The following is a 25,385-nucleotide window of genomic DNA, read 5'->3' as shown; positions in this document are numbered from 1 at the left end:
TTCTCACTGAGACTCAGGACTGATGAGCCTCCTTCCACAGTCGGGTCCCGCCCAGGAGTGCTGCGCCCGGCCCGGCATGCAGCAGGAGCTCAGTAAATATTTTCCGGGTCACCAGAGAAACTGGAAATCGGAATTAGTTTGAACTTCCTTACTTTTCAGGGCCGCACTTCTGTTGCTCAGTTCTGAACTGCCAGTGTGTGTTCAGCCCCCTCACTGTTCCACAAAGCTGTTGACCTTTTATTTGGAACCAAGTGCATGTTCGCGGGTTGGACGATTACAACAGGAGTGACAGAAACTGTATTTGAGGCATGTAGTGCGTCCATCGGAGTTACCGCCGGGCCCCTACCCCTTCTGGAAAGTCCCACATTCTGGTTGACAACGGGGAACCCTTAGTATCAGAACTGTCTTCCAGGAAGTGGTAGCCGCCAGCTTTCCCAGCCTCGGCAGGGCTTTCCTTTCTCTTTCACTTCTGGCGGAAAATTCCAGAGCACGGAGTGCAGAAGAGGGGAAGGGAAGCTCCTGTTCCCTCTAGCAGAGAAGTCATTTTGTTTTGTTTTTGGAAGTTGTTTTAAAGAAGTCGTTTTGGCTCTGGGACATTTTTCATTCGCTCAGGACCAGCAAAGACCCGAGGGCTGGGTGAGCAGTGAGCGGAGGGTCGGGAACCACCCAGGCTGCCAGGGTCACGAGCACCCTGAGGGGCAGGATGGGGTCAGGCCAGGCCCTTGTTGCCAATCCCCAAGCCCACCTTCAACCCCAGAAGCAGAATCTCCACGCCAGCCGGGAAAGGGGGCATCCGCTCCAGGCCCCTCCCACGAATAACAACAGTAGAGTGCTGGGGACACGGCGGCTTGGCTGCGTGACCACCTGCCGTGTGCTCACCTGTGCGAGCTCACTGAGTCCTGACAACCACCCCGGGGGCTGCGTCCATTTCGTAAGCAAGGAAATAGGGCTCAGAGGGGTCCGGCAGCTTCCCTGCGTTCACACAGCTGGGAAGCAGTGGGGCAGGGCCATAACCCGGGTCCTGCACGGCTTGGGCCCTCCGGTGGCCTGGAGGCAGGAGCCCTGGGTTGTCTGGGCCCCGCCACTTACCTGCCATTGGTGAGTGACCATGGCTGTCCAGGTGTCACTGTCAAGTGGGAGCAGCTGTACAAAACTGCAGACTAGGGGCAAGGCTTCCATGAGATCACATATAAAAGTGGCTGCAAACTGTAGAGTGCCACCCAAATTTAAGATTTCAGTTCCAACGTGGATCGTTGGACCGCTCCTTTGTCACGCGGGCCAAAACACGCCTCCCGCCTCCCTGGGACGTCACGCCCGGGGACAGGTCGGAGCTTCCGCTGTCCCTCAGAGCCGCTGGCACTCCCACCAGAAAGTCCAGCTTTCTCTGGCCTCACTCGTGGCTGCCAGCCTCTGCGCCTGATGTTAGTCTGCGATTCTGGATGATCCGGTTAGGAATCTGCTCCGGAGTCCTGCTGGGAGGCTTACCAAACGTCTCCACTGAGACTGTTGACGCACCCTTTTCTGGAGGAAAATGAGGGTGACGTTTGTACGTGATAGGTTTCTCAGATAGTCATTGAAAGGACATTGAAGGAACTTTGTCTCCCCTTTTTGGCTTTTCTTCTCTTACCTCTTGACCCTGATTTCTCTAAGATTATCTTCAATCCTACAAACCATTTTGTTAGTTTCTGAGTCTTTCTTTCTTCAGCTTCTAGAAGTGCCTGTCTTCAGGTGGGGCACCGCCTGCGGGCCTGTCCACCTCGGCGCTCCGCACGGGTTCTGCTCTCCCGGGAGCCCTGTCCTGTGCCTCGCGTCCTCCCGTCCATGGTGGGGGGCAGGGGGGCGCTCTGCTCTCCTGTCCTCCGCCAATAGCACGCCCTCCCAGGCAGCAGCCGCCCTTCCCTGCTCGTCCCTTTTACTCTGAAGATGGCTCATATCTGTCCTCTTACTGAACCCGAGGACACTTTAGGACATTTTCCCCAAATTTCAGCACAGGTGGTGCTTTGGCTTTCCCGATTCTATTCTGTGTCTCTGGGGAGTGGGGGGGGGGGGCGGTCAGAGCTCATCCGCCCTCCAGTCCCCCCTTCTCTTCAGTGAGCCCCGCGGCGGCCCGTCCCGGGCTCGGTGGGAAGGAGCAGTCTGAGGGCTCCTCCCACTGCTTGGGCCGGCTTCCACGCGCAGGGCGGCGGCCCGACGAGCATCTGTGTGTCCTCTCGCTGGCGCAGGTCAACAAGCACGCGTTCTCCGGAGGCAGAGACACCATTGAGGAGCACCGGCAGTTTGGGGGCAACTGCGACGTGGACGTGTCCTTCACGTACCTGACCTTCTTCCTGGAGGACGACGACCGGCTGGAGCAGATCAGGAAGGTGAGGCGGGGGCCCAGTGGCCACACGGGGCCTGGAAGGCCTGGCAGCCACGCTGGGGGCGACCAGCGTCCCCGGCGCCTGAGGGGCAGGCGCTCAGCTGAGACCGCATTAGAGTCGGGTAGCTCGGTTGCGTGCTGACCACGTGCCCAGAGACCTCACGAACAGATAGTTCCCAGAGGAGAAGATGCAGACTGCTCGTGAGCAGGCACACGGAAAGGTTTAAGCCTACCAGTCATCGAGAAGTAGAAGTTAAGCCAAGACGCCTTCAGCGTTGAAACGATTCCACTACCGATTTAGCGGCTTTGTGCCATGTTTGCACTGATTGTAATCCAGACGCTTTGGGGCTCACCGGGGTAAGTCGAGTGTTCCCAGCGTGCCTCTCAGCGAGCCAAAGAGCCCGAAGAATGTTCATAGCCCCTGCTTCAGGTTTTCCAATTCTTGGCATCTTTTCCAAGAAACTAATCCTGAATAAGAAAGAGCTCTCTATGCAAAGATGTTAAAAATGATAGTAGCAAAAAGTTCAGAAGAGACTCTGTACAACAGAGGAAACCTTAACTGAGAATAGTCAGGAGGGATTATTACGCAGGTGTGAGGTTTATGGTCACACAGGAGAATACGCCAGTGATAGTGATAAAAGGACACCAAATTGGACGTGCAGTGAGATCCACTATGTTTAAATACAGTGCACCAGAAAAAAATCTAAAAGAAAACATGCCAGGATATTAGCAGTGGCCCTTAGCCTCTGGGCACTGGCTTTGCAGGGGATTTTTTTCTTTACTTTGCCGCTGCTTTGTGGTTTGGGTACCTTATTAAGTTTGTTCAGTAAGTGCATGTTACCATCACAATCAGAAAATGAAAAAAGATTCGGCAGAGATTTTAGAGAAGCCAGTAAGGCTGAAGGGAGCAGTCATGGGTTCAGGGCTTGGAGCCCCCTGACCCCGCAGGAGGGTGGGTGAGGTGGGGTGGCCGGCCCCGTTGTTCCCCTCGCTGTGCCAGCGTGAGTCACGGCTGCTCACCAGGGCCCAGAGTCATTTTAAGAAAGGCATGGTTAAAGGTTCTCGTTTTTCTATGCCACCCGTGTGCCAGGCTCTGCATGGGTGGTGCCCGGGGAAGGGAGGTACCCAGGGCGTGCGCAGCCGTTTCTCACATGGCCTGTCTCCTCCCGGGCAGGATTATACCAGCGGGGCCATGCTCACCGGCGAGCTCAAGAAGGAGCTCATAGAAGTTCTGCAGCCCTTGATCGCCGAGCACCAGGCCCGGCGCAAGGAGGTCACAGACGAGATAGTGAAAGAGTTCATGACTCCCCGGAAGCTGTCCTACGACTTTGAGTAACGCTCACTTTCTATACACTTACTAAGAGATGTAATTTTCCAAGAATCCCAGCCCAGTCGAATCACCACTTCCCTTAGGCTGTGTCACACGGTAATTACTGGCCTGGTGTCTATAAGCCCTCTGTGTGTATCAATGCTGTTTCTTCTGCTGAATGTCATTCCCTGTCTCCTGTGAGCATAACCCTGTGGGGTGATTGGGTGCCGGGTAATACTGAGTGGTCACACAGACAAGTCCAGCTGGAGTCTCTCCCACAAAGCAGCCCCAAGGATGTGCAGCCTTGGGCTGGATGTCCACTGGCCAGCCTGTTCTGGTCCACAGGACAGCTCCTGTTTGAAAGCATCCTACATCCAAACATACTCTTAAACGTGCTCTATCAAAGCGTATGTAGTCTATGTATGCATACCTGGGATCAAGATGTTATTATCATAAAACCGAAAAGAAGTGCTTCGAAAAGTTGATGTGGGGAAGCTTAATGGGCACAAGAGGCATTTCAGCACATGCCCCCCCAAAATTAAAAAAGAAGTGCTGGCCAAAAGCTTTGCTAAACGTTTAACCAAGAGATCTCTCAGCTTGAAAGCTGCCTTAAACGTTTCTGAATATTGGCCAGAGTGGGCCAGTTTTTACTAAATTGAGTCTTTTGTGGGTGAAACTTCCCAGTTTACGTACTAAACTCCAGACCATGCATGTACTGTACTCCAGAAATCATGCTGTTTTCCCTGAATGTACTAATATTTTGTTTGCACCAAGTAACCCTAGACACTCCATCCTGAGAACTGATGGCTGCTTTACTCTGATTGTGCCAGACGCTGAGGGCAGTCTGTTGCCTTTGCAGGTGCTTTTGTTTTGACACTTGACTGGCGTGGAAGTCTGTCTGCACAGAGCAGTGCCCTGCCTGTGCCCCAGACGGGTGGGCACAGCTAGGCAGCGTGCAGCAGCCCTCGAGGCCCTCGGCTGTGTGTCCATGGGAGGGGCCCGTTTAACCGAGCGCCCTGTGTAGTTTCGGAAAAGCAACAGCCCGTCTCGGGGAAGCCCCGGGTCCAAGAGCCTGCCCTTGCTGGAGGTGCAGGGTCCACTCCTGGGTGCCCCACTCTGGTCTCACTCGTGACACATAAACTTCCTTTGGTCCCGCCTGTGTCACTGTGCTCCGTCTGGGCTTTGCGGGGTGAGCAGGGGCCTTGCTCCAGCACGGGGCCGTGCCGCGCCTGACCCTCCGCGGATGCCCTTGCTCCTGCACGGGTCATACCGGGATGCGTGTGGGACGGAAGCACAGTCCCGGGAGCCCCACGGTGTGGAGGTGCAGGCTTCGGGTATCGGCTGGAAGCGGCCCCTTCCTGGCGCTCAGCGGTCTCCCCGTGCTGGCTTCCACCCTCCCTGGAGGTTCCCAGCAGCTGCTGGAGAATGCAAGCAGATGTCCTCGTTTCGCGGACAGCACAGGGGCGTCAGAGCGGCGCCGTGTAGCGACAGGGCCCAGGCCAGGGGCCCAGCCGGAATGGAGCCCTGGGCTCGCTCTGCCCGCCCACCCTGTACTGCAGGTGGGCAAACTGAGGCTCAGGAGAGGAATGTGACTTGTCCGAGGCCACACAGTGAGTTGTGACCGAACGGGCCCGTCCTGTCTCTTGTGCCGTCTCCCCGCACAGGCTGTTTTACACGTGACGGCCCTGAGGCTTCCACCTGGGTGGCTGGGTGCCATGTGCGGCACGAGCTCATCCCGTCTCCTGTCCTGGCCTCAGCTCCCGCGGGACCGGATGTGGCCCGTGGAGGTGAGCCCAGAGGATGGCGAGGCTGTGTGGCCTGGGCAGCGGAGACAACCTCTCTCTGCTCCATTGTGTCCACGTCACAGGAGGGACCACAGCAAAGTCCCCGGGGTGGCAGAGCCGCCCCTTCACCCAGCCGGAGCCTCCAGAAGGAGTGGGCGTCATCCTGGGGCCACAGAAGGGCGGGGCTGAGGCCCCACACAGGCCAGTGACTTTGGGCGGGACTCCCCCCTTTCCCCGTAAAACAAGAGCACTGACACCTCATGTTTGGGTCAGCCGGGCCCTGGGCCAGAGGTCAGGTGACTTGCCCAAGGTCACTGCTGGTAAGGGCCACAGACCCTCCCACCCGCCACATCTTGCTACAAACCAGTAGATTCTTAAAGTTCCCCGAGAGATGCCCTGGATTAGGGTGGGCAGGTGTGCGGGCCGGCGGTGTTTGGGGGCTGAGGCGGGAGGTCGGTCCCCAGCCCCCGTGACTGTTACTATCCACCCCTCAGACCTTGCTCCGCCTCTGTCCCCGGTCTGGGGGAGCCAGTGGGGCTGCATCTGAGGGACAGTGAGGAGCCTGCTGACGGTGGTGGAGAGCTGGGCCAGGCCCTACGCGGACCGCGGCAGATGCGGCTCGGAGGCCCCGTGGTCCCCAGTCAGCACAGGCTCTGGGATCCCTTGGGTGACCACCCTTTATCTCCCATCTGAAACTTCAGGTGCAGCCTGGACTTGGTTAGGGTGGCCCCGTTTAGTAGGAGAACCCAGCTCTGGCCCACTGACTCTGGGCCCAGCCCTTCTCTTCCCCATCCCTTCACGTCCGCCCTCCGAAGGGCCTTGCTTCCCAGAGGCTGTAGCCAGAGCGAGGCCAGAGCGAGGCCCGGGCCTTCCTGCAGAGCCACTTCCCCAGCACAGCAGAGCCGGTGCTCAGTGACCGCCGGTCCCCACCCTCCCCATGAGGAAGGAGTAACTCTCCTTCCAGGGCCGAAGCGAGTGGGCACACTAGTGGTCTTCTTGCCAAAAGTGGACACAGGGTTTGACGAATATTGAAACCTTTTGTTAGGAGACGCCCTTCTCCCAGCACCTGGCCAAAGCATCTCAGCATCTTTAGCTGCAAGCCCAATGAACTTCCAGGAATCCAGTGGGGGACTTCGTTCACTCACTCCTGCATTCATGCGTTCCACACTCCCTGAGCACCTGCTGCGTGCCAGGCCCTGACCTGGAAATAGTCCACATCAGGCACGTGCAGCCTGTGCGCGGCTTATCGTCTCGGGGCGGGGCGGGGGGTGGGGGGCAGGAGGTGGATAAGTGACCAGTCGACGAACCAGGCCCCATGGAGCAGAGCAGGAGACACCTAAAAGCAGCTGAGTTTCCTGGGGGAAGTGACGCCTGGGATTAGTGATGCCTGGAGTTAGCCAGGCAGAGAGGAGGGAAGGGCGTCCCTGGCAGAGAGCGCAGGGTGTAAGCAAATGCTTGGGTCCGTACGACAGGAGAGGCCGGAGGAGAGGGTCCACCCACGTGTTCTGGGAACAGGAAAGAGTTTTGTTCAGCCGGAACACTGGAGGTGGACCAGTGAACACTGGACTTCAGTCCAAAGTCACGGTCAAGGCTAGTGTCTGAGTGCGTGTCGAGGCAGGTGTTTCTGGCTTTACCAGAGGGCTGCTGTGGTGGGCACCCGGAAGGTTCGTGCTGGACCGTCACCGGAAGCCACGTGGTGCCACAGAGAGGGCTGGGGCCTCAGAAGTGCTGGTGTGAGACCCCCATTCTCCCTGCTGGGTGGCCTTGGGTAGGCCCGGTCCTCTCTGAGCCATCGTGATTAACCTATGTACGGACCCAGCGGTGTTGAGGATACACGGAGCCTCCCTCCTCCAGGCCCCGTGGAAAGGCAGCTCACATCCTGGTGTCTGGAACTGTCTGGAGATCAGTTTCACTCAGAAAGGGGGTGGGTTTGGGATGGGGGGTTGGTGAGGAGAGCAGGCATCATGCTGAACGCCGAACGGCCCCCTGGGGCAGGTTCAGCACACAGGCGTGGTCCCCGGCCCCAAAGGCCGAGGGGGCGGGGCCTCAGCGTGCCGGCGGTGCAGTGGGAGCCCTGGTCACACAGGTTTGGAGGGCTTGGCCTCTGAGGACAAGCTGCAGGTGGGGGCCCCGTCCCCAGCCCCACAGACCACGGAGCAGCACCACTGAACCGCCCGAGAAGCGTTTTATTGGCAACAGCTGGCGGCTGAGCCTCGGGTCCGCAGGCGGGGCGGGGGTGGGTGAGCGGACCGGGCGGCTCCTCCCTGAGCAGCCCGGCGTGGGGACCGAGCGCGCCGGGAGCCAGGCGGCTGCCCCTGGGTTCCGTGTGGTGGGGAGACCAGTTGGCTGCGTCTGAGGACCAGGAATGAAGAGCACGGTGCACAGCAGGGAGAGCTGCGTGGGGAGAGAAGGATGGGGAGCCGAGGGGACGCAGGGGCGCTCTGCAGACGGGGGGCGGTGGGGAGAGGTGGGAGGGGAGCCGGGCTGAGCCACTGGCCAAATGCACAGACGGCTCCAGGCGACCACATCCCCATCCCAGAGGCCCGCTTCTCCCTGGCTCCTGTGACCCTCAGGCCAGCCCTGGGCCCCTTGACCTCCTTGTGGTCAGTCGCTGGGCGGGAGGCCCCAGCTGTCCTGGGCGATGGCCCCCTGGGGCCCAGACCCCGACACTCCCCTCCGCCTCCTTCAGCTCCTGCGGCCTCTGGAAGCTGCTGGCAGGTTGGCCCCTGGGGATGGGCACCAGCTAGGAGAGCAGGCCCCGCATGAGCCTCAGCACGGCCTCGTAGGTGACAAAGACCACCATGTTGACGGGGAAGGCACGACAGCAGTTGAGCGACAGCCCCTTGAAGAGCACCCTCGGCCCCTCCTCCCGAACGCTGGTCACCACGCAGTGCAGGAGGCCCCGGTAGCGGCGCTGGCCCTGCCCATCCGCCTGCAGGCGCGACTTGATCACGTCCATGGGGGTGGCCACGGCCCAGGCCAGCACCCCTGCACAGCCACCGGCCACCAGCACGCCCAAGACATCTGCGGGGAGGGTCCCACGGGCACGTTGGTTGGAAGGCGCACTGGGGCCCCCGAGGAGAGCTGGTGGGCACCCAGGGCGGGGCCTGGCCATGAGGGAGCCCTGGGCTCTCGCCACAGACATGACTGTCCAGGTCCACCCAGAGCAAGCCTGTCCTGACTCTCATGTTGAGGGCAACGAGCTTCCCCCCTGGGAGGCACTGGGTGCCAGTGTGACCTCAGCCCGTCTCCTCCCCCCACGTCAACTCCCACCAGGCTGAGCCTCACCAACACCGCCACCCCAGGCCCCGGCCCCCGCTCACCTGGCCGGCTGCGGCCAGCGGGAGTCAGCTGCTCACAGAGGATGGCGTACGAGAGGAAGTAGGTGGCAAAGGAGTGACCGTCGCGGAAGAGCAGGGCCGAGCTGCCCTTGTAGAGGCCGCGCAGCCCCTCCTCCCGGGCCACCGAGGCCAGGCAGTGCAGCGGCCCGCGGTACTTGGGCCCTGGCGCCCGACCCACAGGGGGTGCGGGGCACGTGGGGGGCGCAGCCGAGGGCCCCGAGGCAGAGGGCCGCCGTTGCTGCGTGTGCGTCTGCGTCTGCGTCTGCAGGCGGACCTTGGCCACCTCGGTGGGCGAGGTCAGGAACACCTGGAACAGGGGTGGGGCCGACAGGGGTGAGGAGGCAGCGCTGCCCGCACTCCCTGCCCCTGGCCTCCCTCTGCCACTGTGGCCCATGGTGACCGCCAGGGACCCTGGGCCCCAAGAAGCTCCGGGCTGGCCCACGGGCCATGGTGGAGCGGGGTTCAAAGCCGGCTGCGCCCACCCAGCCGGAGCCAGGGCTTCCTTTAGCTACACTCTCTGCTGGCAGAGCGGCCTGACACACGGTAGGTGTCGAGTAAATGTGACTCCAGTTCACGAAAGTGCTTAATCACATCATTAATCTGTTAATGACATATTAATGTATTATTTAATTAATGTAAGTATTTAGTGTAAGAATAATGTAACACTTAATGTAAGCATTGATAACGTTAATAGATAACACAGGATAATTTTACTAATAACATTGGCTGCACGTCATGGTCGCTCATACCTGTCAGACCCCACGCTGGGGGCTTCACACGCGTGGCCTCACCACGCCTCTTACAGATGAAGAGACAGAAGCTCAGAGAGGCTCCCTAGCCTGCCCTAAGTTACCGAGTCAGCTGTGTCCTCAGCCACAGTCCCCCAGGCTCCATCCAGCCTCTCCCCACCCCTGCGGTCCCGGGACCCCGTCACCCCGCCTCACTCACGCGGACAAGGCCGGAGGCGAATCCCGAGAGCGTGATGTCGGTCTTGGCGGGCTTAGCGTCGGCGCTGCCATACCGGAACCGGCAGATGTGCGTGAGGCAGTGGCGATAGGTGCCGAAAGACACGGACGAGACCAGGGACACAGTGCACACGGGCAGCGAGAGGCCCCTGTAGAAGCCCCACACCTGGCGGCAGGTGGAGGGGACCTGAGGGCTTGAGTCAGGCCAGAGGCCCAGCTGGGAGGAGTGGCTGCCCGAGGGGGTCCTGAGCCCCTGCCCCGCCCTCCCTCAGGCAAGTCACGTAGGCTGCCTCGGGCCTCAGTTTCCTCGGCTGTAAAATGGGGATTGTAACCCCCGACTCGTGAGGTTGTGCTGAGGGATTGAAGGGCCGGGGGCCAGGCCTGACCTAGGGCAGCTGTTTGATGACGATGATGTTGAACTAGCAGCTTGGTCGTTGCTGTTTCTCTTTTGCTCACCCCTGGTCGGCACTGATTCCCAAGTTCACTTTAGTAAGTGTCCCTGAGACCCTCCTCTGGACGGGGCTCCCAGCTGGACCCTGGGACCCCTGATGACTCCACCCAGCGTTCTTTCAAGGGGTGCCCAGGCTGGAGGGGACAGAAATGCAAACAGGTTCCTCCCCAGACCTTCCAAGTCCCCAGATGTCTCCTCTAGACCCTCTTCTGGAGGCAGGACCTCATTCTGAGCACCTCCTGTGTGCCAGACACCCCGGCTCTTGTTCTCAGAGGAATCCAGGAGGTTGGTACAGCTTTTCCCATTTGGAAGGTGAGAGAACAGGCTCAGAGAGAAGCTCAGTATTGCCAGGCTGGTTGGTGAGTGGCAGCCCTGGCGTCCGAGGCCCCAACATCCCGCTGCCCGTGACCCTCTCCCCGGGCCTACCCGCTCTCGGCGATACGTGTCCCGGATGCAGTGCCAGATGCCTGTGTACTTGGGCTCTGTCTGGATCCTGACCTGTGGGAGAAGTGGGCTTCAGGAAGGGGTGGCTCCAGGCCAGGGGCAAGGTCGGCAGGCCCTGGGGGAGGGAGAGCCAACACCTGATTGTCGCAGCCTTGCTGACTGGGCAGAGCAGGACAGTGAGCCCCTTCTAAGATGAGAAATTTGAGGCATGGAGGGAGAAAGGGGCACTACGGTCCCGAGGACCATGGGGCGACTGGCTCTGAATAGCAGGCTAGAAAGGTCTTCTGGCCATGAATGGGGGGCTGAAGCCCAGGCAGGGGCCTTGGGGTGGGTGGCAGGGGCCTGGTGATGACCGCACCTTCACCGTGTCCAGGGGGTAGCCCACAGCAACACCGCAGATGCCTGGAAGGAAACCAGAGGAACCGGTGAGAAGAGCAGGAGCCTGAGCCGTCTCGGGGAGAGGCGGAGGGTGGGCCCTGATGGTGCTCCCGCTGAGAAAGAGCACACCTGGCTCTTCTCTTCCACACCGTGTCTCATAGTGAGGGAGAGTGACCCCCGTTTTACAGATGAGGAAACTGAGGCTCAGAGAGGTAAAGTGACGTCTGCCAGGCTGCTAGTGGTTTCTCCTTCCCGAGTCTTAGCCCACTGGATCCTCATTCTGAAAGCCAAGGACACTCCTTGGCCTCCCCTCTGGCGTCATGTTTTGGGAGACTTGGTCCAAAATTTGCTGGGCCCTGTCTCCAAGCCAGGCCGAGCTCGCCCTCAAGCCTCAGTCTGTGAAGGGTTTGTCTGCAAGCCAGGAGGCAGCTGCACCTCACAGCTCTGGGGGTGATGGCGGGGAGACACAGCCCAAGCAGAGGCTAGGGGCTGGGAAAGCCCGGGTCACCCCAGGCCTCCGTGAGGGACAGCCTGGAAGCACAAGTTTGCATGGGACAGAGTAGGACTCAAGGCTTCCTGGACCAGGGCCCCTCTGCCTCCTGCAAAGAGGGCCAGGTGCCACCCGCCTGTCTCTTTCTCCTTTCCTGACACCAGGGTCTCAACGTCCAAGCCCCCAACACTGCCGTGAGAAAGACAGAGAGCGAGTGGGCAGGTCCCTGGGATTTCATCCCTAGGGGGTGGGGGGGGGCCATTTGAGGACAATAAGGCATGTGGGGGCTGTGCCCTATTTACTGTGTATCCCAGGACTCGTTAAATATGCATGAATGAAAGAATAAAGTGAATGAATGAATGAGTGAAGGAACAAAGAGAGTGAAGCAAAAGACTGACTGACTGACTTGCATAGAATTACCCCTCCTTGACCCTTACATATACCTCACCGAACTCCTACTTATCCATCAAAGCCCTGCCATAGCATCACCTCCTCTCAGGAGCCCTCCCTGACCCCTATACTCTGGGGCTGCCTCTGTGCCAGAAAACACGTTAGTCACAGCCCCTGTCATATGGCTTTGCTGCTGTCCCACCGCCTGCCATCTCTGACTCCAGAACTAGAGTTTCTCAAGGAAAAGGCCCAGGTCTGATCCCCGTGACACTGAGCCAGGCACAGAGCAGGAGCCCTTGCCACCCAGGCCTTCCCTGGGCTCTGGAGAAAAGATGCAGGACTCGGGAGCCCTTCCTGCCGTGTGATCTTGGGCAAGTCAAGCCCCTTCTCTGAGCCTCCTCCTCAGGGGCCTAATGTCCAGGGAAGCAGCTGGCCTCAGGCCCGGCCCACAGTGGGACCTCAGGAAACCCACTGATGAGGCCAGAGCCCTGGTCCTTCCTGGCTCGGCACTGCCCTCCCCTCCTGAAGAGAACCCCACACCATTCCCAGCAGTACTGACGGGCAGCCGCTGCTGTTTCACAAGAGGGGCAAGGCCAAGGGTGCCTCACCCAAAATAGCCTGTGTGCGTGATCGATGCTGGGAGGGGCCCGTCCCCAGTGGGCCGGCTCTCTCTGGGTCGGGCTTTCACAATAGCCCTTTCCCCAAAAGTGAAAACAGCCTGGGGGGTCAGCAAGGCCGGGATTGGCCGTGTGTGTGCACACAGCCAGCGGAGGGGCGTGCCGGGCTCGGCTGGGACCCTCCCTTTCCGCGCCCACCCTTGCAGTCAGTGTGGCAGGACCCAGGCCCCGTCTGTCCTCACTCTCCACCCTCTCCTGGAGCCCCCCCTCCCCTCCCATGACTCGGCCACCCCGCTCCATGCTTACAGCTCCCAGGCTCCCCCTGGCCAGGCAGAGATCACCCTCTGCTCCCACCCAGCAGCCCCTCGGCCTCCCAGGCTGAGCCCCCCAGGTCAGTGCAGACTCCCCCCACCCCCGGCCCCCCAAAATCTCCTCCTGGGCCCTGTGTCGCCTGGCCCGAGCCTCCGGGAAAACTGCTCTCTCCTCCCAGCACCTGTGGCCCACACCAGGTGCCGGCCACTTCTGGGGGGGCTTCAAACCCCACTGCTGCCCGGGCAGAGCACCCCCTCCAGCCCCTCCTGCTGGCCCCAGGAGCAGCGGTCGCCCCCGAGACCCCTCTGTCCCCACTGTTACCTCCGATGGCTCCAGCAGCAAACTCCATGGACGGCGTGGCTGGTGGGGAAGGCCCTGGGGTCAGCGTGCCTGAGAGAGGTCCGGTGCCACCACCAGGGTGGCCTCAACAGCTCCCGCTGGCTCCTCTTAGACCTTAAATACCTGCGGTGTGGGGCGGAGCCTGCTGACCAGTGGCCCCGAAGGCAGAGGCCGTGCTGGGCAGCAGGCGGGTCAGTGCCCACCTGGACTCCCTCCCGCCCCACCCCAAAGGACCCGTGTTCCAGTGTGCTCAGGACCCAGGTGTCGGGAAGTGTGTGAGAGGCCACGGGAGGCGTCAAGCTCAGGAAGCAGGATCACTGTCTGCACCGCCTGCAGGCCTGGCCCCAGGCCACGTCCAGACAGCTCCTGGGGAGGTTGTGATGCCCCCATCCCTCCCAGCCCAAGCTCAGACTCCATCCGGGGCCTCCTCGACTCCCCTGGAATTGCTCCTGCCCGGGGAACCCTCAAAGCTCCCTCGCTGATTCATTCAACAAACACTATCTGAGTTGAGGCTGCACCAAGGCAAATAAGACCCCGGCCCTGTCCCCAAGGAGCTCCAGTTAGCAGGGAGGGAGTTGGGGGTGACAGGCCACCGATGACTAAGCGTCCAGGAGGCTGGCCAGAGCCCTTCTGTGAGCAGCCCCAACAGAGGTCACGGGCGGCCCACCCTCTGCTCCACGCCCTTCACACCACCCTGGGCCCACACTCCCCCTGCCGCTTCCACACCTCTCTCCCTGCGCCCAGGGCCCCTGCCAGGTCTACCTCTGTTCTGAGTCCCCAGCGCCCAACACGGACCCAGCCCTGAGCAGGGCTCACTGAACCAAAGGACGGGGGCAGGGGCTGCTGATTTGGCCTCTAACCAAACCGGGGCACTCCTGGAGGGGAAGCCGCTCCAATAAGAGGCCACAGAAGTGGCCTGCTGGGCACTGGAAACCACTGTAAAGAACGGTGACCCCCATTCCCGGCAGTTGCACCCCGCTTTAGTTAACCAAGCACTCCTCCTTCACCAGCTCAGGGGGTCCTCGTCACAGCCCCGGGAGGGAGGCAGGGCTGATGGTCCCATTTTACAGATGGAGCCACTGAGGCCCGGAAAAGGGACTCGTCCAGGGCCATGCAAGCAGCAAGGCCAGAGTTGATTGCTGGATACTTGCACAACCAGCCCCTCTCTGATGCCGAGGGCCAGGCCCTGATGCCCGTGAGCCCTGCGCTCATGGCCATCAACCCAGTGGTGTGCTCAACACGCCCCCATGTGACCCCACACAGCCCTTTGAGGACACTGAGTCTCAGGGAGGCTGTGCACTTGCCAAGGGTCACAGCCGGTGGGGAGAGGTGTTGACATGGCAGTGTCTGTCCAGGCGGCCCTGGGGCAGGGGCCATGTGTCCGCCCATTTCCTGTCCTCTGACAGAAGGACCTGCAGGCTGGCCTTGAACTGACTGGTGCTGACAGAGGGGGAGCCCCGCCTCCACCTGCCCAGCTGTTTGTGGAGCAAGGCTGGGGGACACAGGTTGGCAGGGGCCGCTGCCACGACAGAGGACAAAGGGCAAAAGGCAGCCTTTCCAAGGCCAGTCCTGATGTCCATCCTGGCCTTTAGAGAGGTGCAGGTTAGCATCTGGCTAGGAGCCAGGCTGTCTGCCTTCAAATCCCAGCTCTGAGACCTTGGGCAAGCCCTTGACCTCTCTGTACCTCCGCTTCTGCATCCATGAAATGAGGACAGTACCTGCCTCTCGTCTGTGAGCACTCAGGGCAAACCCCGGGTGTGTCCCTGTGGGAGTGGCCAGCCAAATGCTAAGGCTGCATTAGTAGGAGCATAGGTTCTAGAAGGAGGGAGGTGACGACAGGACCGTTCTGAGCAGGGCAAATCCAGTTGGGACGTGGGTTCAACTGCAGATGTTACACTTGAGAGGCCGGTACCTTGGATGATGAGGGAGCTTGAGGCATGTTGTCTAACAGGGAAAGGACAGGGAACTGTCTAGTCTCATGTTTCCTGCAGTGCCTAATGTAGTAAGTGCCACCCAGCCCCAGGCACCTGAGCCAGAGCCCAGGAATTGCCCTGGCCACCTTTCCCCCTGCACCCCACATCCTGTGAGGCACCCAGTCCTGAGGTCAACCTTCTGAAGTTCACGTTCGGATTCACTCCCGCTACCCATGTGCACAGCCCCCAGCTGCATGGTCTCCCCCCGGAAAACAGCCCACCCCGCCCATGCCCCCCACCCGGGCAACAAACACTGCATGCCTACTACATGCCACATTCTAGGCACTGGGCCACTGCAATCAACACAGGCAAAGGTCCTTTCCTGGATCTTATGTTCCAGGGGAGGAGACAGAAAACCAACACAATAAATAACCAAAATAAAGAGTCTGCCAGAGGGCGGTAAGTGCCAGTGAGAGTCAGAGTAGGGAAGGGACAGGGGGTGTTGGGGGGGGTGGGGACAGTGTTAGAAAGGGCAACCCAAGAGGTGGCATTTGAGACAGGCGTGTTTTCTTGGTCACTGCAGCCTAGTTTCACCTGCCCTTTGTCTCCTGAACAAACATGCCCAACCTTTAGCCTTCTCCACAGCAGAAACAGAAAACATGCCACCTCACTGTTTAGGCTGCTTTGTGCAGGTCTAAACGTTTCCCCAGCCAGCTGTGAGCTTCTGGCAGGCAGGGTCATACTGGATTTGTCCCTGAGCCCACAGCGCCCAGCCCAGGGTGAGCACCCTGGGGAGACTGGATGAGTGAATGCGTGAAAAAAATGAGTCAGTGAATGGATGGGTGGATAGATGGATAGATGGATGGATGGATAGACGGAAGAAGAGAAGGACTGATAGATGGAAGGACAGACAGAGAGATGGAAAGGTGGGTGATGGGTAGATAGATGAGGGATGGTTGGATGGATGGATAGTGGATGGACAGATGGATGAACCCAGGGCAGGGTCATGTGCTCACCCCTGACACAGGAGATGGCAAAGAGGCCGTCTGGTGGCAGGGTGGGCAGGGGTTTTGGCTCAGGAGAACCCCACATGGTTTGGGGGAGACCTCAGCCTAGACTCGGCTCCTGGCTCCACCTCTCCCAGCTGTGTGAACTCGGACAGTGGTGTGACCTCTCTGAGTCTTGCATGGATGGCAGGAGACAGAGCCCATGGGCAGCTGCTGAGGCCACGCCTCCCAGTGGGAAGGGTTACCATTACTAGCAGCAAGGTCGGCTGTAGGCCTCCTCCACCAACTGCAGAGCCCCACCACGTGCGGCCCTACAAAGCCCGAGTGAGGAGTTCCGAGCCACCCTCTAGGGGGAGACAGACATGGCACAAACAACCGTGGCCCCGCCAACGCAAAGGGCTCGGGGAAAGGGGGAGGCGCAGACCCCCCTGGGCATGGCGGGGCTGTTTGCTGGCCGAGGTGCCATGGAGGAGCTTGACACACCCTAAAATGCATTCTTACACTTCATAACGAAAGGAATGACTACAAGTTATTAACAAAAAATCCAAAGAGATGCAGCCAGCACCGAAGTGAAAGCCCCGCCACCCAGGCGTGGGTCCCGCCTCCCAGCAGGATGCAGGCAAATACAACTTCTTTTTTACTATCGTTTTGCGACTTGCTTCCTTTCCTTATCAATACACCTGGGACGCCTTGCCACCGTGGCACCTGGGGACTCACTTCCTTCTCCTGCATGAACACAGTGCCCGTGGGGTGGCCGCGGGGACTGGGTGAACAGGAGGCCGAGCCAGGCTGCCCGGGCGTGGCCTTCACCCTGCACTTCTCACTGTGTGATCTGCTGGGGCCTCAGTGTCTTTGTAACAGAGCAGTTCTGTTGCTTCCCACCGTATGGCTCTGAGAGGGCTAAAGCGCCAGCAGCCAAAGGCTCCTGGAGCCATGCCTTCAGCCAGTAGATGCTCTAAATATCACCCTTATGATTCAACTTGCTAGTGATGTCCTTTGAGCTAGTGATGTCCTTTGGATTGTACTTGGACAGACAAGTGTAATACTCCGGTCTATTGCAGAAAGTGCTCCAATAATCACGCTTCAGAGTCTTTGGTGTTTCAGTGGGCACGTTCTCAGAGGGGAGTTTGTCGGGCCAAGGATACCTGAACTATTTTTATCTATCACGTACGTTGCCATTTTGGCAGGATTTAGAGGGGCGGGGGTGAGGGGGACAGTGGGATTTCCAGGCAATGAGTCCAGGATGGGCACTAGAGCACTGGGCTGGCTCCAGAGATTGGCATTTCCAGAAAATGGGGCTCCTTGGCAAGACTGGACGAGGTCAGGAGAGCCCGGGTGCTCTCCTGGCTCACTCTGTGACTCTCCGAGCCTCAGTTTCTTCATCTGTAAAATGGGACAGAAGACAAGTCTGTACACTCTGGCTTGGCCCCTGCCGTGCTCTGCCCGGATTGCACAATGCCCAGCTGGGTGCTGCAGACCACACAGCCACGGGCAGGAGGCGAGGCTGCACCCACCTCTGGTTGGGGGGGGGGGGTATCTCTAGGGTGTGACTGGTTCGGGGGGAAGGGGGTGGAAGAGTCCCCCACCTCAGTTCTCCCAGACACCCTAGCCCCCCTCTGACATCCTGAGGGGTTAGGGCACTGGCTGCCAGGGCTGCAAAGCATATGACAGGACGTCCCCTGCTGTCTCCTGTGCCCCCACCTCCACCCTGGCAACGGGGTGAACAGGAAGGGTTGCCCCCAGCTCCCACTCCTCCCAGCAGAGGTGCCAGATGATGCTGCCTTTGTCTGAGCTCAGCTCAGAGCTCCAGGCCCCCTGGAGCCACCCCTGTGTTACAGATAAGGACACCGTGGGCCAGGGAGAAACCACCAGTGACAATTAGGGGAAGACCTGGAATTTGAGCCCCGCTCTGCCACCGGTGACACCGATGAACTTGACCCCGTGACTCAGTTTCCCTATCTGCGAACAGGGACGACAGCTACCTGGGGCAGGGTTAATGCAGATAAGGACTTTTTAAATTCTTTTTTTCTTATTTTTTTGGCCTCGCCACACGGCATGTAGGATCTTAGCTCCCCGACCAGGGGTCGAACCCGCACCCCCTGCAGTGGAAGGGCAGAGTCTTAACCACTGGACGGCCAGGGAAGTCCCAATGCAGGTAAGGACTTTGAAGGCTCCAGGCACCGGTTGTCAGACGGAGCAGAAGAGACCCTCGAAGGGCCAGCCAGCAGCCTCAGGCCCGGCTCCGCTGCTGGCTCGCTCCTGGGCCAGCGGTCAGGCTCCTCCCATCCTGCCCGGCCTCCACCCACACGCCGGCCTTGTCTCTTCAGTTCCCCGGCACCCAGGCCACAGCCAAAACCCTCCAGTCACTTCTCGCAGCGTCTCCGGTTTCCAGTCCCCTGCGACCCCTTCACGACCTGCCCAGGAGGCGTCTTCAACCCTGGGGTCCACTGGCTGGAAGGGCTGAGAGGATCATACCCTCTGGGCCTCAGGCTTCTCGCCTGAACAAGATGACCTCTGACACCACCCAGATCTAAGACCCAGGGGGTTGGATTGAGGAATGAGGCTCTGTCCCAAGCAGGGCCTGAGGCCTATCGTATCTGATGATGTGGGGAGAGCAAGCTATTGACGTCTGTCGATCATTCATTCATTGCGGCGCACACCTCCTTGTGCAGGCCTCACGTTGGGCGCTGGGATTCAAAAATGACTCGATGCTACCCGGCAGCCCCGGCCTGGCTGGGGAGTGTGTTCATTCTCTATCGCTGCATGAGAAATTATCCCCAATTCCTCAGAAGCTTGATACCAAAACGTTATTATCTCGCAATTTCTGAGGATCAGGGATCTGGTAACAGCTTAGTTTCGTGGCTCTGGCTCACGGTCTCTCACGAGGCTGCAGTCAAGCTGTGAGCCAGGGATGTGCCATCTGACCCCTGCCGGGGGCCGGAGGACCCCGTTCCGGGCTGACTCGCTCACACGGCTGTCGGCTGGGGGCCTCAGTTCCTGGCCAAATGGACCTGGCCACAGGACCGCCTGAGCACGCTCAAAGCACGGTGCCTAGCTTCCCACACAGCCGGGGTCCGGCCACAATGCCTCTATGCAGTCGTGGCCCTCTTGAAGGGGGTGGGGACCCACGCACAGGCAACAACAGGGGGACCTGCCTGGTGGTCCAGCGGTTAAGATTCCACACTTCCACTGCAGGGTGCTTGGGTTTGATGCCCGGCCGGGGAAGTTCCGCAGGCCACGCGGTGCAGCCAAAAAAAGACAGACAGATTGCTCACAGGCAGCAATAGGAGCGCTTGCCTGGATGGGCGTCCTCAGCACGGATGAGACCTGGACGAGACCGAGACCGGCAGGGAGCGCTGGGGGAAGGCTGAAGGCGGGCCAGGACTGGGAGGGGCTTGGACCACCCTGGCTGGAGCGTGCGGACACATCTCATTGGTTGTGGGCATGGCACATCCAGGGGAAGTGGCGGGCCTGGGGGGGCGGTGGCCAGTGAAGGAGGGGAGGCTGGGACAAAGTGCCAGGGAGGAGGAGACGTCTGAGCCAGCTGGGAAGGAGAAAGGCACACTTTGACAGGAAGCCCCTGAGGGCAGGCTCACCTGGACCCCCTGGCACAACAGATGCTCAAAGGCGGATGACAGAAGCCGGCCTGCCACCCTCCATTTGGACAGCAAGGACCCGAGAGGGGTTCACCTGGGAGGTGAGCCTGGCCCCTGGCCGAGTGGCACAGGAGCCAAGTGTCAGGCACCCAAGGGGCCCAAGGATGGGCCTGTGGCAGGGGCTCCAGAGGGCAGAGCCCAAAGCAGCGGGGCAGGTGGCAGAGGGGGGATTCTGGCTCGGGCAGAGGGGACCGTTCTCCCTGCTCGGTTGCCCCAGTCGGGCGCTGGCTCATGTCTGGCTGGGTGACTGCTCCAGGCTGGGCAGGCAGGACAGAGGAAGCCACAGGAGGGAGGAGGGACACAGAGCTGACAAAGGCCCCTCCCACCCAGACAGGTTCTGGAAAAGGGGGGCTTGGACCCTGGGTCCAACAACCACAGCAGGGCTCCTGGGTTCCAGGGTGCCGAGGCCTTTCTCTCAGCCCCTTTCTCCGTGGTCTCCGGCGCTCGTGAGGAGCCCGCCTGCCACCCTGCCATCCGAACACGCCCCTGGGCTCAGTACCCAGTACCCCTGCCCGGGGCTCCACCCTGCCCACTCCTGCCCCACCCTCCCACCGACTCCGCCTGGGTGGGGTCACACGGCCCTCCTCTGGCCACTGCGCTGGGTGCCTACTCACACCTCCCGTCAGCCGGGGATGGTCCGCTCACCCAGCCATCCCCCACCATGACAGTGGAGCCCCCAGAGGGCACCGATCAGGCCTGGCCCCAGGAGGCCCGTGGGCAGCAAGCACACGCCGTGTCCACGCTTGGCCGCGCTCCCCCCAGCCCAGCCCCTCTGTCCTGACCAGTTAGCCCAACCCAAGCCGGGGTCCACCCCTTTGGTCTTCCGGGTCGGGGCGCCCCAGGCAGATCCCCTTAGCTCTATTTTTACACCAGAAGCACTTGCCGTGTCTATTTATATCACTCCCCAGCTTGAGTTTCTGGTCATCTCATAATCTGGCCAGAGCCTCCCTCGATCCTGCCTCTCGGTCCACTCGCTCCAAGGTCAAGTGGGTGCGGAGCACAGCGGAGGCCACAGCTCACTTGGAGAGGTAGCCCTGGGGAAAACTGTGCCTATTTGCAGCCGAAGGAAGATGCAAGAAACCCACACACACAGCGCCGTGGCCACTTTGGGGATGACTAAATTCAACTGAGAGATGTGAATTCCGCAAAATCTACCCAACAGGAGAACTCTGGGCGCCATGGACTCGGGAGGGGCCACCAGGACACTGGCTGACTGTCCCTAAGGGGTCCCAGGCCCTCCACCCTTTGAGGCCCAGAGCAGACACCCTCACTGGGGTGGCTGAGTCACTCCCAGTGCAGACGGGACCAGAGACCAGAGGGACACGCAGACGGCAGACGTTTATCCACCGGGAGAAAGACACCCCGTGGGCAGAGCCCGTTCATCGGCACCAAGTGCTGGGTCTCCAGGCCCCCAGCACAAAGCCACCCTGCCTGTTCACTGCAGCATCTTCAGCAGCCATTAGAGGGCCTTCCTGAGCCAGGGCCTGGAGCCCAGCTGTGGGGTCAGGGTTTAAGAAGACCTTAGGGAAAAAAAAAAAAAGAAGCCCTTAGGAAACCCTTCAGTACCTCAGCTGATTAATTAAATTAATTCTGATCTTCCATGTTTCCTGCAAAGCTGTCAATGGATAAAGGCAGAGAGCCGGGCATTTTGCTCTGGAGGAACGACAGCAAGGCCGGGTCTGCCACTGCTCTGTGCCCACTCTGCGTGAGCTCCTTCACTTGCTCTGGCCCCTAGAATCCTCCTGAACCCATCTCACAGATGACGAACCTGAGGCAAAGATGGCTCACAGGGCCACACAGCCAGGAGGGGGCCAAGCTGAGCCAGAAAAGCAAAAACTGAGCCAGAGCTTCCTGAACCTGTCCTTGGAGACGGTCTCAACCCCTGAAGAGGTCAGTTTCAATGCAGGTTTTGCCCCTGCCTGCTCCGAGGGCCCAGGTGGGGCCCTAGAATCTGCATTTTAGCTGTCTCTCTGGGAGACTCCGATCCCAGAGGTCTGGGGTGGGAGACCCGTGGCCACAGGGCAGGACAGCCCAGAGCCCAGACTCAGTCACCCAGGGCAGGCTCCTCGGCTGCCTGCTCACCCCCTGCTGCGTGCCAGGCCCTGTTTAGTGTTAGTAAAGAGGGGCAAAGTCCCGGCCCTGGTGGAGCTAACATGCCAGAGGAAGGGAGGTGATAAACACATAGAGGAACATACAATGTCACTCTAGGAACTGGACGAAAGCAGGGCATGGGGATGGGGTGGGGGGCTCCCCAGCCAAGCCCCTTTTGAGGAGCTGAGAGTTGAGCAGGGACCTGGGTTCTGGAGATGACCTGTTCCAGGCTGGGAGGAGGAGCTCCCACCCGGCGGAAGCAGTCAGTGCAAAGGCCCTGAGGTGGGAATGAGCTTGGAGTTGTGAGGGTGCAGCCAGGTCCCCTTGGGCTCTGAGGCACTGAGCTTGGGTTTTATTCCAAGTGAGAGGGGGGCCATTGACAGCCCTGTCCTCCCCACCAGTCTTTGCCCAGGAGCTTTGGAACCTGTTCCGGTGCTTCCATCCTAGAACCACACCTGCCCTGGCCCCCAGCCTCGCCCTGCGCACCCTCCGGCACGGCCTAACACTCCAGAAGGTCTACACAGCAGGTGCCTCGGCCCACCCTCACCTCACTCACCCTGTGACACCTTGAGCTCCAGCCTTGCTCCCCACCCCACCTGGGGTCCAAATAGCCTCCCATCACTGAATTCATCAGATTCCAGGGTGAGAACATTTACGACCCTTTTTTTTTTTTTTACCTGCTGGTGTTTCTAAATTTTCCAAACCCAACCTGTCTTGTGTAAGAAATTATAAAAGCTGTGCAAAATAAAAACTCTACCATGCACTTGCAGTGACCTGGCTTAATCCCTGGTCCCCTGTGGCACTTCTCCCCTCCTAGCTGTCCTCCTACTGCTCTGGCCTTGGGCCCCTCCCACTTCTTCAAGGCTGGGGTCTGAGCCCGGCAAGGTGGCCTCCCCTGGGAGGGGGAAAGGTCCTGGGGCCCCGTGGAACGTGAGAAGTTTGAAAAAGCACATTCTGTGCTGTAATTTTATCCTCAGGAAGTGAAGAAGAACAGACATGGACCCCAGTGGCTGATGTAATAATGCAGGCCTGTCAGTACGTACTCATTTACTTGGCCATGACTTCTTCGCTTCTGGGTCTCTCCCCAGTGCCGTGGAAGGCCCGGGAGGTCAGGGAGGGTCTGCCCTGTCCCCGCTCCAGGCCCAGAGCACCACCCGAGGGAGTGATTCCCGGGCAGCAGGGGCATGCATGCTTCTCAGGGCTTTCAGGAGCAATGTGGTCTTAGGGTTTAGTAAGCCAGCAGCACACCCGAGTGACTCCAGCCCCGCGCAGTGCTTGATTTTACCCCTTCCTCACTGCCTTGAAAATGCTGCTTCAAGCACACCCTGGGACGAACGGGACAGACCCTGGACTTGCCCTTGGGGTGCTCCCGGTTGGAGGTCACTGTCCAGCACCCGCAGCCTAGGCCTAACAGGCCACTGCGGGCAAACCTGCCCCAGAGCCCACCCCTCTACTGCTCACCTCATACTGGACCCCAACAAGCCTCAGCCTGAACACTGGCTCCCCCCGAGTCCAGCCCCACTTCCAAGCCCTCCCTGCAGGATGCACAGCTAGAGGCCTCACACCTCACACCTCCTCCCTGGCCTGCAGGATCCCACCCTACAGCTACCAGCTCTCCCACCTGGATCCCCGTAGGGTCGGCCCGAACAGGTCTTCCCTCCAAGGAGCTTTCTGAAGCTCAAATATTGAGTGCCTACTGTGCACCAGGCTGCTGGACCCCTTCCCAAGGACCCCCCGCCCCAAGGAGTCAGGGCTCATGCCACCTGCCCCAGGCATGACATTAACTTAAAGGCACTTGTGTTCTCTTAAAAACAAAACAAAGCGGGTCCTTTTTGTCTCCTTATTAATTGGCCCATAATAATTTTCTGACTTACTGCCCTGTTAAGGCACTTGACTCTCCTCTCAAACCTCCAGAAACAGGGATGGATGCTGCAGGCATTTGTGCTTTACCTCCTGAGGCCTCAGTCACCCAGGGACCCCCTGTTCCTAGAGGTGAGTCACCTGGATGTAGGTTGTCCAGTTTAATCGCCATGGCGTCAGAGGCCTCCAGCCAACTCCTGCCCCTGTTTTGAGTCTGGGCTGCTCCTGGGGCCCACATGCTTTTCTGGCTCATGGGCCTTGTTGAGGCCTGAGCTGGGTCAGAGGCTGGCGATATTCAAACCCAGGCCTCCAGACCCCTAGCTCAGGGCCCACCAGCCATCACAAGCACTGGACTAGGAGTCAGCAGACCTGGGTTTGGGTCTCTGCTTACGGAATGTTCTATTTAGATTCTAAGAAGAATAAAAGGAAACCGTACATAATCGTTGGATTCCTAGTGGCCTCTGTATCACCAGGGCTCACTACTCATTGTACATACTCCTGACATATACCCCCTAGTACCAAGTATATATAATCTTTAAAACCTGTCCCTGAGATACATATCCATGGTAACCCCCGTGTCGATTTCAGAAACAGTAAAATGCAAATAAAAGAACTGTGTGATCTGCCACACCGCAAGGTGTGGTCCTGACCACAGGAGCACGAAGAAGGAAGTTGGCGCAGGCCCGAAGGCCTGAAGGTGTCATCTGACTCCCATTGTGAGGGAGAAAGCGTCCAGCCAAGCCCAGTCCCAACCGGCCAATCAGGACTTCGTGAGGCGCTGGGGAAGGAGGGCAGGGGCAAGTCTCTGACCCGGACCCTCCCCAGGGAGCAGGGAGGAGGTCCCCTGCCACTGCCAATCTCGGGGACTGGGGGGGAGGGGCGGGGAGCGGCGTCGGATTCGGCTCCTACTTAACCCCCCCGACCCCCCGCCGCCCAGCCACCCGCGTAGACCGGAGCCCAGCGCCCTCCCACTTCGCCTTCGCACCCTCCCTCCCCTCCGCCTGGCTCTCCAGGCCCGCAGCCCTCCCAGAGCCGCGGCTCGAGGACCGTCCCCTCCGGCCACACAGCGCCTGGCCGCCGATATGGACGCGCCGCGATCTGGCCTCTCCCGCCTCGCGGCTCTCGGACCGGTCCAGGAACCTCCCCCGCCTCACAACCTTCCGCGGCTCCCGCAGCTCGCGCTCAGGTGCGGGCCCGCGAGGGCTTGACCGCGCCCCTTGCCCCTCCCGAGGGGAGCCAGGCGGCCGGAAGCCCCAGGCCCTCCGCCAGGGGGGCGCACAGACGGGAGGGGCGAACACTCCCCGAGGGGGTGTTTCGCCGCTCGAGGAGTGTGACAATTAGTGTCCGAGCCTGCAGGCCTTGGAGGGTCCTGGCGCTTCCACGTTCGTTACCGCGGCGTGTCCCCATTATACAGGCGAGGACCCTGAGGCTGGGCGGCGGAGTCGGGATCTAAACCCAGGCCCCAGGATCCCAGGCCCAGTCCGGAGCGAGCGCACGCCACCTCCCGCCCCGCTGACCCGCATCGCGCACGCCGGGAAGCTCCCGGGCCGCGCAGGCCGTTAGCTCCCCGGCCGGGCCGGGCCCCACCTTCCCGCAGCAGCACACACCCGGCTTCCTCTCCCGCCCGGGGCGGCGCGGGCGGGCGCACGAAGCACATTCTTTGTCTGCAGCGCCTCCGC

The 25,385-nt window shown here is 60.2% G+C and overlaps 2 protein-coding genes and 1 long non-coding RNA gene across 7 annotated transcripts in view; 2 read left to right on the top strand and 1 right to left on the bottom strand.

Annotated features, from left to right (window-relative positions):
- Nucleotides 1-4,821, top strand: part of WARS1 (tryptophanyl-tRNA synthetase 1) — a 34,591-nt gene extending 29,770 nt beyond the window's left edge. For both annotated transcript variants that reach the window (XM_059915001.1, XM_059915000.1), the window contains exons 10-11: nucleotides 2,223-2,363; nucleotides 3,534-4,821. In XM_059915001.1, coding sequence (XP_059770984.1) covers nucleotides 2,223-2,363; nucleotides 3,534-3,695 — 303 coding nt within the window. In that variant the 3' untranslated portion in view covers nucleotides 3,696-4,821. The remainder of the gene's footprint in view (nucleotides 1-2,222; nucleotides 2,364-3,533) is intronic.
- A 2,797-nt stretch (nucleotides 4,822-7,618) lies between these two features.
- Nucleotides 7,619-25,364, bottom strand: SLC25A47 (solute carrier family 25 member 47). 3 transcript variants are annotated; one of them, XM_059914993.1, is made up of 7 exons: nucleotides 25,294-25,364; nucleotides 13,162-13,302; nucleotides 11,012-11,055; nucleotides 10,636-10,707; nucleotides 9,742-9,945; nucleotides 8,776-9,100; nucleotides 7,619-8,476 (listed from the first exon to the last, which is right to left on the bottom strand). In XM_059914993.1, exons 2-7 carry the CDS (start codon nucleotides 13,187-13,189, stop codon nucleotides 8,196-8,198), a joined length of 954 nt encoding a protein of 317 aa, XP_059770976.1. In that variant the 5' UTR covers nucleotides 13,190-13,302; nucleotides 25,294-25,364; the 3' UTR covers nucleotides 7,619-8,195. The 3 variants fall into 3 exon arrangements, with proteins under 3 accessions (XP_059770976.1, XP_059770978.1, XP_059770977.1); XM_059914995.1 differs by having other exon boundaries at nucleotides 9,742-9,924; XM_059914994.1 differs by lacking the exon at nucleotides 25,294-25,364 and having other exon boundaries at nucleotides 13,162-13,511.
- On the top strand, nucleotides 19,633-22,609 carry LOC132359988 (uncharacterized). Of its 2 annotated transcripts, XR_009500995.1 has the most exons (3): nucleotides 19,634-19,796; nucleotides 20,664-21,645; nucleotides 22,248-22,609. It is a non-coding gene; the product is annotated as an uncharacterized LOC132359988 (long non-coding RNA). The 2 variants fall into 2 exon arrangements; XR_009500996.1 differs by having other exon boundaries at nucleotides 19,633-19,796; nucleotides 20,664-22,609.
- Nucleotides 25,365-25,385: the final 21 nt, after the last annotated feature.

The sequence above is a fragment of the Balaenoptera ricei genome, chromosome 2, assembly GCF_028023285.1.
Source record: "Balaenoptera ricei isolate mBalRic1 chromosome 2, mBalRic1.hap2, whole genome shotgun sequence".
NCBI classification, from domain to species: domain Eukaryota; kingdom Metazoa; phylum Chordata; class Mammalia; order Artiodactyla; family Balaenopteridae; genus Balaenoptera; species Balaenoptera ricei.
The sequence above is the reverse complement of the archived record's forward strand: the minus strand, read 5'-3'. Positions and strand labels throughout refer to the sequence as shown.